The sequence below is a fragment of the Ctenocephalides felis genome, unplaced genomic scaffold (assembly GCF_003426905.1).
Source record: "Ctenocephalides felis isolate EL2017-DRISC unplaced genomic scaffold, ASM342690v1 CF-g0.4_SCAFFOLD_01886, whole genome shotgun sequence".
NCBI lineage: Eukaryota > Metazoa > Arthropoda > Insecta > Siphonaptera > Pulicidae > Ctenocephalides > Ctenocephalides felis.
This window is the reverse complement of record NW_020538040.1, coordinates 38,603,566-38,620,614: the sequence shown is the minus strand read 5'-3', so window position 1 is coordinate 38,620,614 and position 17,049 is coordinate 38,603,566. Positions and strand designations below refer to the sequence as shown.

The window sequence follows — 17,049 nt, the reverse complement described above, 5'->3', positions numbered from 1 at the left end:
TGATCATTTTTGACCGCCAAATGTCATTTTTTTTTTACTTTTTTCACTAGATCTCCGAAACCGCTAGACCTAACTTCATGAAAATTTGATCAGTTCTTCATCTTGTTAATACAAGTAAAATGTTTTATGAATTATTCAAATCGAACGCTTCGTTCTCTTAAAAACTGAGTTACCGTATTTGGCACTTTTTGCCCCATTTCTTCCGAACGGCTAGACCTGCCTTCGCCAAAAACTAATCAGCACGTTTCCTTACCTATACGAATCAAATGTTCCGAACATACACACATACACGCACACCCACACACACATACACACACACATCCATTTTTTCTAAGGTATGCCAAAAGGTTCAGAAGGTTGTGAAATGTAATGATGTATAAAAATTTTCATTTTCAATTTTTTTGCGATTACTATAACTTGCTCTATGGGAAGTTAATTAATTATTAATTACAAAGAAATGGCTCAATCTATCTATTCTAATAAACTTTGTATTAAATTAGATGTTAGGGCTAGTTCCATACAGAATAGGTCTCACAGTGGTATTTTTTTATTTATTTATTTGCAATAGTATTTAGACAATTTATACAATAACTATTCGTTACGAAGTAATATTAAACTATTATTGTTCCTTAGCCTACCACGTTGAGAATAATACCGACGTCTTTTTCCAAGAGATTCCCGAAGGATCTTCTTCAATCATAATTGGATACTTGGGGAGTATAAATACTCCCTTGGCAATAGTTGGAGGTGCTTATGCAGTTAGAGGTTTTGATGCAACAGGCAAGGAGCATTTTTGGTTTCTTCCTGGAGGAAATGTAAAGGCTCTTGAATTACTGGATACAGATGATGACGGATTAAACGAAGTAAGTAACCAACTAGAAACCTTCAAATAATGATTTAATATGTGACCTATAATTTAATTACCACTAAAATTAATTTGAATAAATATGCGTTTTACAAACGAAACTTTCAAGAATAAAATGTCTTATCCCTTTCTCTACGAGCGTCGCCTATAGGCGTCCACGGATTTTTCTAAAAGCAATATTTGTCCAGTATCTATTTCTTTTGTCCCGGACTGTCCCGTTTTTTTTCGAAAATTAATAGATAATTTAACAGAAATTATGAAAACAAACAAGTGCTATTATGAAGAAAATTAAATAAAAAAATTATACAAGGCTCAAAAGCAGAACAAAAACACAATTTACCCGTAAGGTAAGTTATAGTAATCGCAAAAAATCGAAAATGCAATTTTTTTATGTCTACGTTTCAGAGGTTTCTGAACATTTTGGCATACCTTAGAAAAAATGGATGTATGTGTGTGTATGTATGTGCAGATATAATTTTTCGTCGATTCCTATTGATAAGGAAGATGTGTTAATTAGTTTTTGGTAAAGGCAAGTCTAGAAGAAATGGATGTATGTGTGTGTGTGTATGTATGTGCAGATATAATTTTTCTTCGATATCTATCGATAAGGAGACGTGCTGATTAGTTTTTGGCTAAAGCAGGTCTAGCCGTTTTGAAGATACGGGGCAAAAAGTGCCAAAGATGGTATGGTTTTATTTCAATTTTTGAGAGAATGGAGCGTCCGATTTGAATAATTCAAAAAAACATTTTTATTGATGAAATGAACAACAGGCAGGTCCAGGGTTTCCAGAGATCCAATAAAAAAGTAAAACGATCAGAAATGATCATTTGACATATGCACATCATATATTCAGATATTTTATAGAGATTATAATAATAAGTAAAAATTTTGAGTACATTTATATGGGTTCCATACCAATATTTACACGTTAGACTCTTCTAAATATAGAAAAATCAAATGTTTCAAAAAAAGTCTAATATTTACAAAAATTTTCAAAAACCTATTTTTTTTTCAAAATTTTGAAAAATGTTTAAAGGTTTAAAAAAATTAGAGTTTGGTACGGGAAGTTACAGCAAATTGCCTTAAGGCACGATATCATGCACCACTAGTTTTTATTGTATCCTTAAACAGAGCATTCGTTATTTTAAAGCCCGCCTCCATCCCGTCCCGGATTAGCATCACTGAAAATTGTCGTCCCGGTTTTGACTTAAAAAAATATGGTCACCTTACTACTACGGACAACCTTTTTTATTCTGTGAACTTGTGTAATTAATTATGAAATGATTCAAATTTCAGCTAATAACTGGGAGTGATGATTGTTTCATTCGGTCGTACAAAGCGGATGGCACCCTCCTCACCGAGTGGTACGAAACTGCACCTGTGACACTATTAGCGAAATTAGCGAACGCGACCAGACTTGCTTACGGATTATCCAATGGGACGATTGGCGTCTACGAAGACGGCGTCAGATTGTGGCGGGTCAAGGTAATTATTTTGATATTTACATGTGTCTTGATAACGTGCATCGTTTCGAAATTTTTGCGTCTGATAAAAAATATATTCACGCGTGAGGCGATTTCCGTACGTATACCCCTTTTCTAAATGTAAGATAAATTCGTGTTACTTCCATGCAGCAATCTAGTTGATAAATTAGAAAATTTCCATTTTAAATCATTTTTGGTATCTCATGTTCGAAGGCAATATTTACCGAAAATAGTATTTTTGATTTAACTATTGAGCTGTGATTAGGGTTTATACAAAAACCGATAACTCAGAAAACCGGTTTTCGAATTTTTGCTCAAATATTCTGTAATAACAACAATTTATCCGTAAATTTAGTGCGATTTGAAGCAGTATTTGACTGAATTTATTTATTGTTCAATTTTATAAATAGTAAACGAAATTATTTTAATTAGTAGAACAAAAAAATAATAGTTTATCTGGATTAAATGACTTTGAAAATAATTATTCGTTATTCATGCATCATTTTCACATATAAGAATAAAAATATTTTTATAATAGTGAAAGGAAAGTTTTCGAATGAATAAAAATAATACATTTTCAAATAAAAAACATGTTTTGATATAAAAAAATAAAAAAAATATTAGATACGTGTTGAAACATGCTTGTTAATATCAATTTTAGTTTTAAAAACAATTAAGCTAAACCCACTGTATTTTCTATTCCGGGCAATTTTAAATAAATAATTTTAAAAATTCTAATTAGTTTTTTATTTAATAAAATATTATTTAAAAAAACTGAGACATCCATCGATTTGTTGCTTAGACGTGTCTTTTTTCCATAATTTCCCGCTTAATTTCCTAGGCTTAATTGTTTTTATAGCCTGATATAATAATGTTTTTGTTCTTTTATTGGTGGCTTCTAGGGCTAAAAACTCTTTTTTTTGTAGTTTGACTAGAGAAAGTTACTTCTTCAAGAAGAAGTGACACTGATTTAAATTTATATAAACACTGGTATGAAAATCTAAATTAATATATACATTAGGCAGAAGATTACAGAAAACTTCTCTGGGAAATATAGCAAACTGATAAGATTCCAAATGCTATTGAACCGATATGATTCCAAGAATCAAAACGCTTGCTTTCATCTGGTATATTTGGCTATAAAATCGACATTTTCTATCGTATTTTAATTTTTAAGGGATTTTACAAAATAATAGCTACATTATTCAACAAGCAAAATATAAATTTCGTGAGTACATTTTTTACAGAGATAACACTTTAAATAATCTTAATCTCGAATTTCGTCAGAAATATTATCAGCAGTGTTGGAATAAGTATTTATTTAATTTATCTCTAAAATTGATATTTTTAATTTAATTAACTCATATTTATTTTTTACACCTTTGCCAGAGTAAAGGTTAAGTTGTTTTTTTTCCTCACCCAGGTCCCAGGCGTAAGTTTTTATAGAGGTTATATAAAAAAAGACTGTTGAATCTAACTTCAAATTAACAATACATTTTATAAAACAAAAAAATAACGCATATTTAAAAAATATAAAGTTTTTAAGTTAAAAGTTTCGAAAAGTAAGCAACAGTGCTCACGACCAAAAAACTAATAACGAAAGAAAATATTTATGTTATGGATTTTCAGGCATTGCCGTTGATAGCAACGTTGTAAGAATTAAGGTGATCGCTGATTATACATCTTTTTTCTTCTACTTTCAAATATTGTTAATAAAAAAAAATTAATTTTACTGATTTTTGAAATATTGACGGTGGACTTATTTACCCACGGGTCTACTCTATATAATGCATTATAAATGCCAAATGACATTATGTCAGTACTGTACTAGAGCATTATTACCAATTGAACGAAGCTTCTTATTCACAATTTCAATGCAAAACTCCGAAAGTATTTAACATTGAGGAACCTCCAATTCCAATATCTTTTTTATATCTGATAAAATCTCAAAATTTTAAATATTATTAGTAGCAATAGCATATCCATTTTAAAATATCATAATAATAATTACAAATAAAATACAACATTTTTTTAAATTGTATATTGCATTGTTTTAAATTATGCCTTTTGCTAACAATTGTGACATTTCTGCACACTTAGTACATACGAGTTAAGATTATTGCATTTAAAATTAAAATGCGTATTTAGATTGTGAGAAGCGGAGAGGAGAGGATGGGACTAACAAAATTTTATTAACATTTTTTATAATTATCCAGAAAACCAAAAATAACTAGGTGTGAGTGGCATTTTGCCCTAAAGCAAGTTTCATGAACTTCCCGATATGTGTATTAATTGACTTACTTAACTGAAATTGAAATTTAGCTATTTAGATTAAATTTTCAACTGAATATTTCAAATATAAAGTTATCGCTTTCACTAAAACCTAATCAAAACAATTTCTAATTAATATCTCTCAAACACATTTATAATATATTGAATTATATTAATTATAATGCACAAATATGTCCTAAAAGCGCAGCCCAATACTTTAAATACTACTGAGTTTATATAATTACTAGCACTAGCACTTATTCTTAATTTAGTAATATTTAAACAAGATTTCAGCAATATATTGATCAAGATTTTAGAAAGATATTAGTAAGATTTTAGCCATATTTGAGTAAGGTTTTAGGAAGAAATAATATTTCAGTTGTAACATAGTATAAAGGAGTTTATAATCAAGTTAGAATCTAAGACAAGTTTAATGAATAATAATAGACCAGAATAATAAAATTTAATCAAAATCGCATTATACACCGTATTATTCTAATAAGATTCTGACAAGAAGGCAATAAGGATCTAATGACATCATAAAAATTCAAGTGTAAAGAACTAAAAATCTAGTTGGAATCTTTTAAGGATTTTCTAAGGTCTTTACGGTAAAACAAAATAAGATACGAGTCGTGATATTTTTGAATTTGTAAACCGACAAATTTTATTACAGGTTTATACTTTTGTAATGACTTAATTTTTGATACATAATTTTTTTACATTTAAATATTTTTTTAAATATCTATTTATCAATATCTCTCAAAGGAAAACTGTTAAATTTCTAATTATATTTCCCAGAGCAAAAATGCAGTGAATTCCATACATGGTTTTGACATGATGGGTTTGGGACACGACCAATTGATAACTGGCTGGAGTAACGGCAAGGTAACCATGAATGAATGTTTATTATTAAAATAATTTGTGTGTTTTATTATCGATAATAATATAAACTACATAATTTTTGTATGTAGGAGTATAGATTTGTGCATCACATGTCAAATTCCAAAGTTACCATTTATTTAAAGCCACATTGTAGTTCAAAGTGAAACTTTGGTGATATTCAGATAAATTAATATCAAAGTTATAATAAATTATTATATCTGAAACTGATTTTATCTTTAGGTGGATGTCAGAGACACTTTTACTGGCGACGTTTTGTTTAAAGTGAATTTGTCTCAATCGGTGGCAGCGGTACTGCGCGGCGATTACAGAAACGTCGGCAAGGATGACTTAATAGCATGCAGCATCGAGGGAGAAAGTTAGTTTTTTATACCTAAAATATTTCTGAGCGACTTATAAAAAATAATAGCTGGGTGAGAATCGCACTTTTGCCTTAATCACTAAGAAACCAATTTATTAGTTCATGAGTAATCGATAACTATAACTATACTAAGGTTCCGCAGAGAATTATTAACCTTTTTTGGACGGATTAAGGTTGGAGATGGGCAGTACTCGGAGTTATTTTCCGTCGATAGAACAGAACACGCAATGTGTAAATAAGATTTAATCATTGTTTTGCCAACTTTCGATATATTTTTATTATAATTTATTAATCTAATGTTGTATAAAAGTTTGGTTTATATTTACTGTATGCTGTATGAATGCTTACAGTATACGATTCGTATAGTAACTTGCCGTAGTGGTTGAGAGTGAACAAACGATGTAAAAGGTTAAAACTATTGAATATTATTAAAATAATTTTAAGATTATTTTTAAAATTATTATTATACATATTATAGAAGAACGAACACGCATCTAAGACATACGCAGGGTACTTTCTGAAAGCGTGGCCAATTTTTTCATACTTTAATTAATTTTTATAATTAAATTACTTGTCTTTGGCCTCTTGACTAATATTTCTATCGCCATATAAAGTTTCATTAAATAAATTTTTAATTTACAATCAATTACGAAGGAACAATTTGAGTAATCTTTGGTAAAAACTATAATCAGCACGATTCCGTTTTTTTCTAAAAAAATCACAATACTCCTACGTTGAGCAATCTTCATTGAGATACTTTTTTTTTCTTAAGTGAATCTCTTGATTGCTTGCAATTTAACATTGCCTTTATATAAATTACCTTTTGTTTTTTTTGACATAATTTATAGTTTCTAAAGTTTATGAAACAGAAAATGTCTGAAATCTACCATACACAATTATAGATACTATTAAAAATTTCATTTAAAAAACAATATTTGGTTTTGAAAATGCTTATTTGAAATAAATAAACTTGTGTTCACCAATTATTATCTCTATTAATTCAGTCTGCGGATATGTAACTCAAACCGCAGTAAGTGAGAGCGCTTTGATTCGAAAACAAGAAGTCATAAAAGAACTAATGTCGAGGAAGCAAACACTTCAACTGGAATTGAAGCACTATCACGCCAACGAACGCGCAAACCAGGACCGAGAAAAAACCAGGGACCATGCCAAATTGAGAACAGGTGAAAACAGCTTGATACCGGCCAACACTCGTCTACAGATAGGTGTTGCTACAAACTTAGACTCCAAAAAGGTCAGAAAAGAAATTAGTTTTGATTGTGTTTTTATTTTACTTATTATATTACATACAAAATACTTTGTTTGCTAAATTTTGGAAGTGGTTAGGATACATCATTTAAAGGAGCGATGAACAGTTAAGGGGAAGTCCCCGAGTGCCGGACACCTAAGGTTATTTATAAATAAATCAAAAAATATTTTGCGAAATGTTTATTAAATTATGATTTATGTTAGATAACAAAGTTAGAAATCAAACTAAATTAACAAAAACGCAATCTTTGCTAATTCAAAATTAAAACTATCAATCAAACTTTGGTAACAAAAAATGTGATTTTACGAAGTGGCACCTAGTACCGGACATTTCAAAATAACCAGCATTGAACACATATGTAGCCATCTCCACACTCTGGAATATCTGCACATTTGTGTTTGACGAATATTCTTAGATATTGCAAAAAAATCACTAATTATCCACCCTTTTGGCTGGTCCACACCGACGCTCTCAGCTGGAGCATTCATCATAAGATTTTCATTCTTTGATTAGTAAATACGAAAAATGGGGGTATGTAGTGACCGTTAGCACTCATACAGAACAAAATTAAATAATTCGAAGAAATTACGTCAATTCTCACAAGAAGTATCAATATGTTTACTTCCGGCGCTAAGAGACGACTTAGTGTCCGGTGCTAAGGGACAGACAATTTCGTTCATTTGATGGTACCTACTAAAATTGTTTAAAATATCTAATAATATTCTGACATTTTATAGATAACAATCAAGTACTACTTTTATTTTTGAATGCCACTAAAAGCTAAATGTATAAATACACTAGAATTACTTCCATTGATATTTAGGTGACGCCGTGTTTTTGCGCATAAAACAACAAAGGGTTGCTCCCGCCGTGGCCGTGTGCGTCACAGGTGAGTCTTGGCGCGTGATCCTGCACCTGTGTGCCCCCCGCGCCCCTTTCACTTGTATTTTGAAATAAAAAGATGTATACTCGCTTAAATAATACGGGTTAAATAGAGTGTCCGGCTTTAAATGCCGTCCGGCGTTACGGGACTTCCCCCTACTTTACAGATTAGTTTTGCGCGACAACCAGCAGTAAGCCATGGAATTAGCAGAAATGTTTGTTTACAGTTTAGCAACATATTCTGAATCAATTTTTAACATTTCAAAACCGATCGAAAGATATCAGTTTTTGGCAAGCATTGACAGGGCGTTTGAAATTAAATGTTTAAATTTTTCTGATGAAAACGTTGACGATAGATTAAATTATTTTGCCATTGCAGCCACACGTTGAATTGTCGATATGTACAAATAACGAAACCATAGTGCGATGTGTACTTGTGTTTGCTGAAGGAATATTCTTAGGAGGTGGAGAGTCGCTCATATTATATCCACCACCATCTAAAGTGGCAAGTAAATTGTGCGTTCCCTTAATTCCTCCAAGGGACGTTCCTGTCGACATACATATAAAGGTAATGGCGCATGCCAAGTTCCATTGTTTATGTCTAGTCTATCATAGATTTCAGAAAATGCATTTAAGTTATACATACATTCATAACAAAACCATGTAGTGTCCTCGCACATCTGAATCTGGTAAAGACATTATTAAATGTTCTTAGATCTAAGCCAGAGTGACTGAATCTCTAAAACTATTTGAAGTAACCAAAGCCTAATTATTGTTTTTTTTTAATATAAGCAAATGTGTGTATGTATGTTTTGTGCAATCTAAATTGTAAGAATCACTTTTGTAAAAACCTGATTGATAGTAATGCATTGAATATCTATGAATGGCTAAAATATAATATACTTGATGTCATGTTTGTCAGGCTTTTGTTGGCAACCCAGAATGTTCTCAATATCACGTATTTGAACTAACAAGGCAATTGCCAAGATTTTGTATGTACGCCATCCCTCAAGAAATTACATCATCGCCTAAGACCGTCTCACAAATTGGGCAACTATCTGTTGAAGGTAATATTTATGAAATAGTTTAAACAAATTGATTTCGGTTGAATTGGCACTAGAAACATATAAAAATTGATTAAACATAATTTTCAGAAACATAGTTTAGTTTTCTTTCTTGTTCCATTATTAGATTGGATGCTTGTATTTTTTTTCAGCAACATATTTATCACCATCAAATTATTGCATATATATATATATATATATATATATATATATATATATATATATATATATATATATATATATATATATATATTGAACGGTTCGAAACTCTACAAAATATATATATACATATATATATATATATATATATATATATATATATATATATAAATTACATGATTCTTGAAATAGGGGCAAAACTTTTGAAAGATCAAATACCCGGTAAGGTGTGTTTTCATATCGCAGAAAGGTTGCAGCGAATTTGCATCTGGATAAACCAAAATTTCTTATTGAGTAGTGACATAATTGCACAGCCAACTGAAGATCAAGAACTGAAACTTCTTTTGAGTAAGTAGAAGTAAAAAACGCACTTTATCAATAATTAACTTAAATAAATACTATTATAAAAGGATAATATTACAGCATGCCTTAGAGATAATACACAGCTATTGATGGAGTTCACAGGTGATGGAGAAGTAATTCTGACCACACCAAATATGGCCCTGGCAGCTGATTTAATTCAGTCATTAGCAAGCTTCTTAAAATTAGAAAATCTACAAGTAAGATTGAATTTATAATGCAGTATTTCTTAGAATAAATTGCTTCAAAGTAATTGTTAATCTAATAAGGAATGTGCAATTTACTCAAGACAGTTAAATTTATATAAAACAGTTTTGTTGGGCCAAGATATTAGTGGTTATCTTATTAATTACACCGTCGATTAATTAAAGAAGCTCAGAATCGTCTTCTAATTGAGAAATTTTATTATTTTGAATCAAGTTATTTTATACATACGATCTGTATATTTATATATACAGACAATTTGTTTGATTACGAATTGGACAATATGAATAATAAGGTCCATTTACCAAAAAACTTTTCAGTAAAATATTCTATAAATGATCGTAATTATTCATGTTTAACAACTAAATAGTCGGCATTTATACCTCGCAATAAAAATGCTTTAAACAAAATGATAGATATAGACATAAGATACTAATGACTATTTGAAAACACAATTATTGCATGCATTTTAACCATAGATCATCACAAATTGACATTTAATCAATCGGGGATGGTCCACGTTTGTCGGCACTAAGTGACGTCCCCTTCTATTTTTTGGCACTTTATAAAATGGAAAACATATGAGGAGTAGCAGTCCATGTAGTATAAGGTCTATGATTTTAACCCTATATTGCGACAATAATTAATATTGCCGCCTGAAAGACTATCATTATTACTGATAATGATGAATGAAAATATGTTGTGTAACATAGAATTGGGCGACATACTGGTCGGTACAACTGTGACACTCCTGCGTGATAAATTTGTGATTATATTAATCGTTAAAGAACTAATAATAATATCTTACTGAAGTTTCTTTAATTACTTTTTATTTTTATTACCACAATTGTTATGATTTATTCTTGCAGTCAGAAGCTCGTTTCAATGCCGAAGAAACAAAATTAAGAAATTTAATAGAGAAATTGAATGGTCTCCAAGAAACCACAAATATTTTACAGGCGGAACGTGCAGAACACTTAGGCATTTTGAGAAGCTTAGCCGTAAAAGCCGAAGATGCCAGAATCAATTTCGAGTAAGTTTCAGAAAAATTTAGCTTGAACTGTTAAACTATTGGCTTACATGGAAAATAATTTTATATATAATACATAATCTTTGTCAAGTAATTGTTTTTTAGAGACGATATACAGAAATATTACGATGAAATAGAGACCATGAATTCGGACTTGATGCGTGGCTATCAGATAAGAATGGCGAATTACGAAGAGACACAGGAAGCTCTCAAAAGTACAAATGCCATCATAAAACAGGCCGCCAGGTTAAGAGGTACTATTTAATTACGGTTTTACCATATATTTCAATGTAATAAAATAAGCCAGTGGTGCATGACATCGTGCCTCAAAGCAAATTGCTGAAACTTCCCATTGTGAAGTATTATTTTCATCGATTATATTTTTATTGGTGTTTGTGTCTTGATAATTTGTGTTTTATTTACTGAGAAAGAGTCAAACTGGGACTCAAAACGTATGTATCTAATAATAATATTTTAATAAACAAATTTAATTTTTCTTTCTATTTACATTCTATACCTGAAAAATAAAATATATTTCATTGGCAGAGTGGTCGTTTATGAAAATTTGTTATCATCAACTATATAGTCTATTTAGTCTTTCTAGTATGAATGACTTGTTCTTTTATTTCAGTTGGAAAGTACGCAACCAACATGATAAAGCAATGCAGAACAGCAATCAAAAATAACAACATCGACCATTTAATCAAAATTTTACGAACGGCCGATGTATGATACACGAACCATGCATTATCAAAGGTGTACTATGTACATGGCACCGAATTCAAGTAATTTATTATTGACAATATTTTTACAATTTTTATCCTTAAGATGCTGAAAATAAATTGAAAATATTCAAAAATGAGTTTTTTTTTAATTATGTTAAGTTCAAGTTACAGTTTTAAATTCTGTTCAAGTCAGAAGAAAAGATATACAGGAAAACATTTGTTAACAGCAATTGAGCAGAGTTAAAACTGGTTTGTAAACTCCAGAATCAAAAATGCTATTGAAGTTGGTAAATGTATTAGTTGATCAGTTAGGTGTTAAATTGATTACACTCAACTATTTAAGACTATTGCAGCGACTAGTTTTAACAAAACAATCGCTATTTTATTGTATTTAGGTTCTACATTCGATTGATAAGTTCACCATGTTCTCCTAGTTGTTTGTGTCATCACTTCTTCAAGATGATCCAATTATATGGGACAAAAATTGAAATAAAAAAGATGTATGTGATGATGAAAACGGTATTATATTATTATAGCACAAAATGCTAAATATCTTAATGCTAAATTCTAGGCAATATCTAAAAAGTATTCCAAAAGTTTACAAAGTCAGAATGAAACAATCAAGTGATAACTTGATTTTATATTGCTGAACATTTAGGTATTTTGAGAAGCTTAGTCGTAAAGGCCGAAGGTGCCACAATCATAAAGCTTAAAGTCACATTCAAAATAAGTAGTATATCACAAGATTGCATCCTTCTAACATCAAATAACTAAAACAGGAAATATAACAGTTTTCGAACGATTTCAAATCGCGTTTATTGCATCGTATATTTTAAATAAATTTTACATTTTTTGAAAATCAAGTGCATTATACAAATAATTATTAAAATATTTTAATAAATTATATATAAATAGAATGATTTTCTAAAAACAAAGTTTCAAATTCTAATTATCATTTCTACTGCAAAATTATAGATTTTCATCTCGATCACCATCAGCGAGATTAGTTGAAACAGTAAAACTCCAAACAGACGACAACGTTCATAAAGATAGACCAGATTATCAAAAAATATCATAATTGCCACAGACCCGAGACGCGCAACAATTTTAGTAGTTCCTAAATAAATCAGCAGCAGCTGATCAATTATTATGATGTCGTCTATAACGGTTTACCACACGGACACTATTATACGTCCGATATCCCCGACTTTTACGCAACAAGTTTAGTAGTTCTTAAACCTTAAACCTTTGGACTTCCAAATACAGACATGAATTGAATTGCTCCATTCATGGGAATGATTTGTCTAATCATTGCAACAGCATATTCTATTGTTGGTCAGCAGAATCATACAAATCTTGGTTAAAATTGGACAACGTGATGATGATTTTAATAAACTATCTCCAACAGAGGCAGATTAGCACCTTCACAAACTGGATAAGCAAATGCATGTGTAATCGCTTGCTGATAAAATAGCTCTGGAGTCATTGCAATCAGGTCAACTAGCAAGTTTTGCAGAAAATCAAGATATTGGAAAAACTACCGGTGGCAAACTCTGGTGTGTTTCGAGGTGACAAATTTGCGAAGCATATAACTAACGTCGATGCTAGTGATATTTTTATTTAGAATACAATTGCCTTCAGATCATCTTCGGTCAAACCTACTTCATAATTGATCACTAGTGATGAGAAAATTTTGAGTAATCTTGATGATTTGACCATTCGTCAATGCCCAATTTATAGCAACAGTTTAAATTATTGTGGTCGGCTTGGTGCAAAACTATAAAAATTATTTATAAAAAAGAAACTGTGATATGAAAATGTGAAACTGTAATTAAATCTAATTAGCTTCCCCTAGGGCAAGTTATAGTAATCGCAAAAAATCGAAAATGAAATTTTTTATATATCTTTACATTTCAAAACCTTCTGAACATTGTGTGTACGTATGTAGGTGTGCGTGTGTGCGTGTGTGCGTGCGGATACAAATTTTCGTCAACGATTTCGGGAACACCGATCAACCGATTTGAATAATTCAAAAAACATTCGAATCGAATTGATAAGGAGACGTGCTAATTAGTTTTTCGCGAAAGCAGGTCTAGCCGTTCCAAAGATACAGGGCAAACAGTGCCAAAAATGGTAACTAAGTTTTTAAGAGAATGAAGCGTCCGATATTAATAATTCAAAAAACATTTTACTTGTATTGACGAAATAAACAACTGGTAAAATTTTCTCTTTTTTTCTCAATAAAAATAAGTTGAAAAACTGTCATTTGGCGGTCAAAAATGTTTATTGGACATATGTACATCAAATTATCAGATATTTTATAGAGATTTTAATATTGTGTACATATTTTGTGTAATTTTTTTTGGGTTCCAAGATTTTTAATTTTGAAGTTTTGAAGCCTCGAGGGCGAGGCGTTTTCCAAAAAGTAACTTTGCCGTTTTGAAGGTATGGAGCGCAAAGGATGTGAAAACGGTTAAGCAGTTTTAGAGAGAACGGATCATCCGATTAGATTAATTCAAAAAACATTTTGCTTGAGTAGACGGTGTGCATTTACAGAAAACTAACATATTTGAAAAATTTTAATAAAAAAAAATCAAAATTTGAGAATATTTCGATTATTTTAAAAAAAATCGAATATTTTTAAAAATTTCTAAATTCTTAAAATATTTAGAAAAAACTTTTTTTTTTAATTCCAAAAAATTTAAAACTTCTAAAAAAATTAAAAATTTTGAAAAAAATCTTATCAGAAAAATCAAATTTAAAAAAAAAATAAACAAATGCAAGTCTTATAAATATACACATAAGTTGTTTGTAGAATACGCTCGTCGCCCAATTTAAAACGCACATAAAGCCGTTACTGTATGCATGTGCAACTGAATGAATGCGCAATCAGACGTATTTTCGCTGTGCCCACAGGCGACTTAAGTGGGTGTTCAAGTGTTTGCTCATGCATATCAAACATATTAAACAGAAATCCGTCATTCAAGCCAAAAAATAAAACAAAAGTACATTGTATATTAAAAAAAATACATATTTTAATAAATTTATTTTATAAAAGACAATATATTTCCAATATTTTTATATAAAGTCAAGAAAACTAATAAAAACTATTACATTCAAAAAGTATCATGGTTAAGTCTACTCCACATATCTTTTAGAATAATTAGTGCTGCTTCGAAAGACTTATCATCACCATGCTGGTTATGAAAAGCGATTGAATCTTGGTCGGTTCTTCCCTTGCAGATAATATTCAAAATTTCATAAGATAAGGCGTAGAATTTCTGACAGTTGAAGAAAGTTTGACTTGACCGATGCCATTACCTGAATTTACTCCATAGTCGGAAGCAAAATCCACTGATTTCAGGTTGAATGTAAAAGTCAAGCCTCTTCGTTTTTACGTGTGTGGTTAGATGGAATTTGACGTTCTGATCAATGAGCCTTCATATTGGTGAGCCTTTCGTGAATTGTTTTCATCCGATTAGGGACTGCGATGAGGTGAGCAGCCAAGGTGGGGATCTACAGTTGCTGCAGCTTCGCTAATCTAATGAAGGACGACGATTACCTTTTTCACGTCGTCAATCAAATTTTCTTAATTTCAGCTTTGAGGTTCATCAACATACTGGCCACATCATAGATTAAAGTTAGCAAACTTCAATTAACACGAAGTGATGATTAAATTGTAGCAATGTTTTAATAATTTTAATAATCGCAGCTTTTGAAATTAGAAATTTATTGTTTAAAAAAAATGGTTTAAAATATAAATTTATGAAAACATGTATAAAATATTGACGGAGTGTTTACTTTCTTTTGTTTACTATTATGTATTTTTTCTGGCAACTATGCCAATAAGAAATATTATAATGGAAAACAAAAGAAAGTACACTACGTCAATATTTTATACATATTTTCATAAATTTATATTTTGAACCAGTTTTTATTATAATAATAATCGTTGCTTTTAAAGTTATTAAAAATTGCTACAAATTCATTAGCACCTTGTATTAATTGAAGTTTGCTAACCTTAATCTATGATGTGGCCAGTATGTTGATGAACCTCAAAGCTGAAATTAAGAAAATTTGATTGACGACGTGAAAAAGGTAATCGTCGTCCTTCATTAGATTAGCGAAGCTGCAGCAACTGTAGATCCCCACCTTGGCTGCTCACCTCATCGCAGTCCCTAATCGGATGAAAACAATTCACGAAAGGCTCACCAATATGAAGGCTCATTGATCAGAACGTCAAATTCCATCTAACCACACACGTAAAAACGAAGAGGCTTGACTTTTACATTCAACCTGAAATCAGTGGATTTTGCTTCCGACTATGGAGTAAATTCAGGTAATGGCATCGGTCAAGTCAAACTTTCTTCAACTGTCAGAAATTCTACGCCTTATCTTATGAAATTTTGAATATTATCTGCAAGGGAAGAACCGACCAAGATTCAATCGCTTTTCATAACCAGCATGGTGATGATAAGTCTTTCGAAGCAGCACTAATTATACTACTAAAGATATGTGGAGTAGACTTAACCATGATACTTTTTAATTGTAATAGTTTTTAATAGTTTTCTTGACTTTATATAAAAATATTGGAAATATATCATCTCTTACGAAAATTATTTTATTAAAATATTTTTTTTTTGTACATTTGTTTTAATTTTTTTTGGCAAAATGCAATCCAATTTAAGAGCAGCACAATATTATCAAAAATATATGATGTGCATAATATGTAATGTAAATTTTATATAATTTGATAAAAATAATATTTTGTGTGATTATTAGTGAATTAAAAATTATAATTTGTTCATAAATTATATCTTCTTTAACAAAACTTTATAGTTTTATTATTGTTCATCAAACACTTATCAAAGAATGATTTAAAATTTTTTGTAATTAAATTCATAATTTTATGAACTTCTAGTGTGTCATGCAGAATTCTAGCAATGAAGTGTAAAGTCAGTGGATTTTTCTAAAACTAATTTTATGGCTTTATTTTAAATTCTTTGTATTTTATTAACTTTTCCTGCCAAAATGTGTCACAATTTTTAAAATTGCTTAATTGTTTGAGTAGTTACCTTGATTGATGTAAAAATTCACACCTGGGCTTTTAAAACTAAGCCTTGGCAAACCCTTCAAAATTTTGTTCTTCTAAATTTTATGACAATCTGATGTTTTAATTTTCAGTTTAAAATGCGCTTCAGTATAAATAATATAGAAAAACAATAAAAAAATCCATCTGCTTGATCGACGACGCTTTATTAAAATGCACAATGTATTTAACAGTCATATGCAATTGGTTATTAATATGAATAAACATGAAGGAATTATTTGTTTATTTAACAAAATAATTGAGTGTGTCATTCGAAGAATTCAATTAAAATGTATTACTAATTACAGATGTGGAAAGAATGAATCACCATATTTTTTAAATAGTTAAGCACAAATATGTTTCCGCTCATTTACAAAAATAAAT

General features: G+C 30.1%; 1 protein-coding gene across 1 annotated transcript; it reads left to right on the top strand.

The window, feature by feature from the left end:
- Positions 1-457: 457 nt before the first annotated feature.
- LOC113374940 (Bardet-Biedl syndrome 2 protein homolog) lies at positions 458-11,592 on the top strand. Its single transcript, XM_026614899.1, has 13 exons — positions 458-539; positions 634-863; positions 2,163-2,351; positions 5,420-5,506; positions 5,744-5,879; positions 6,887-7,137; positions 8,414-8,602; positions 8,957-9,101; positions 9,504-9,605; positions 9,681-9,817; positions 10,691-10,854; positions 10,957-11,105; positions 11,483-11,592. Exons 1-13 carry the CDS (start codon positions 458-460, stop codon positions 11,581-11,583), a joined length of 1,962 nt encoding a protein of 653 aa, XP_026470684.1. The 3' UTR covers positions 11,584-11,592.
- The last annotated feature ends 5,457 nt before the right edge of the window (positions 11,593-17,049 follow it).

What these genes read in the sequence shown, in the direction of transcription:
- LOC113374940 (XM_026614899.1), top strand. Translation starts at nt 458, where the DNA reads ATGGCTCAATCTATCTATTCTAATAAACTTTGTATTAAATTAGATGTT. An exon ending in TGGGCAACTATCTGTTGAAG is followed by an intron (nt 9,102 to 9,503) that starts GTAATATTTATG and finishes TTCATATCGCAG; the next exon opens with AAAGGTTGCAGCGAATTTGC. An exon ending in GATGCCAGAATCAATTTCGA is followed by an intron (nt 10,855 to 10,956) that starts GTAAGTTTCAGA and finishes ATTGTTTTTTAG; the next exon opens with AGACGATATACAGAAATATT.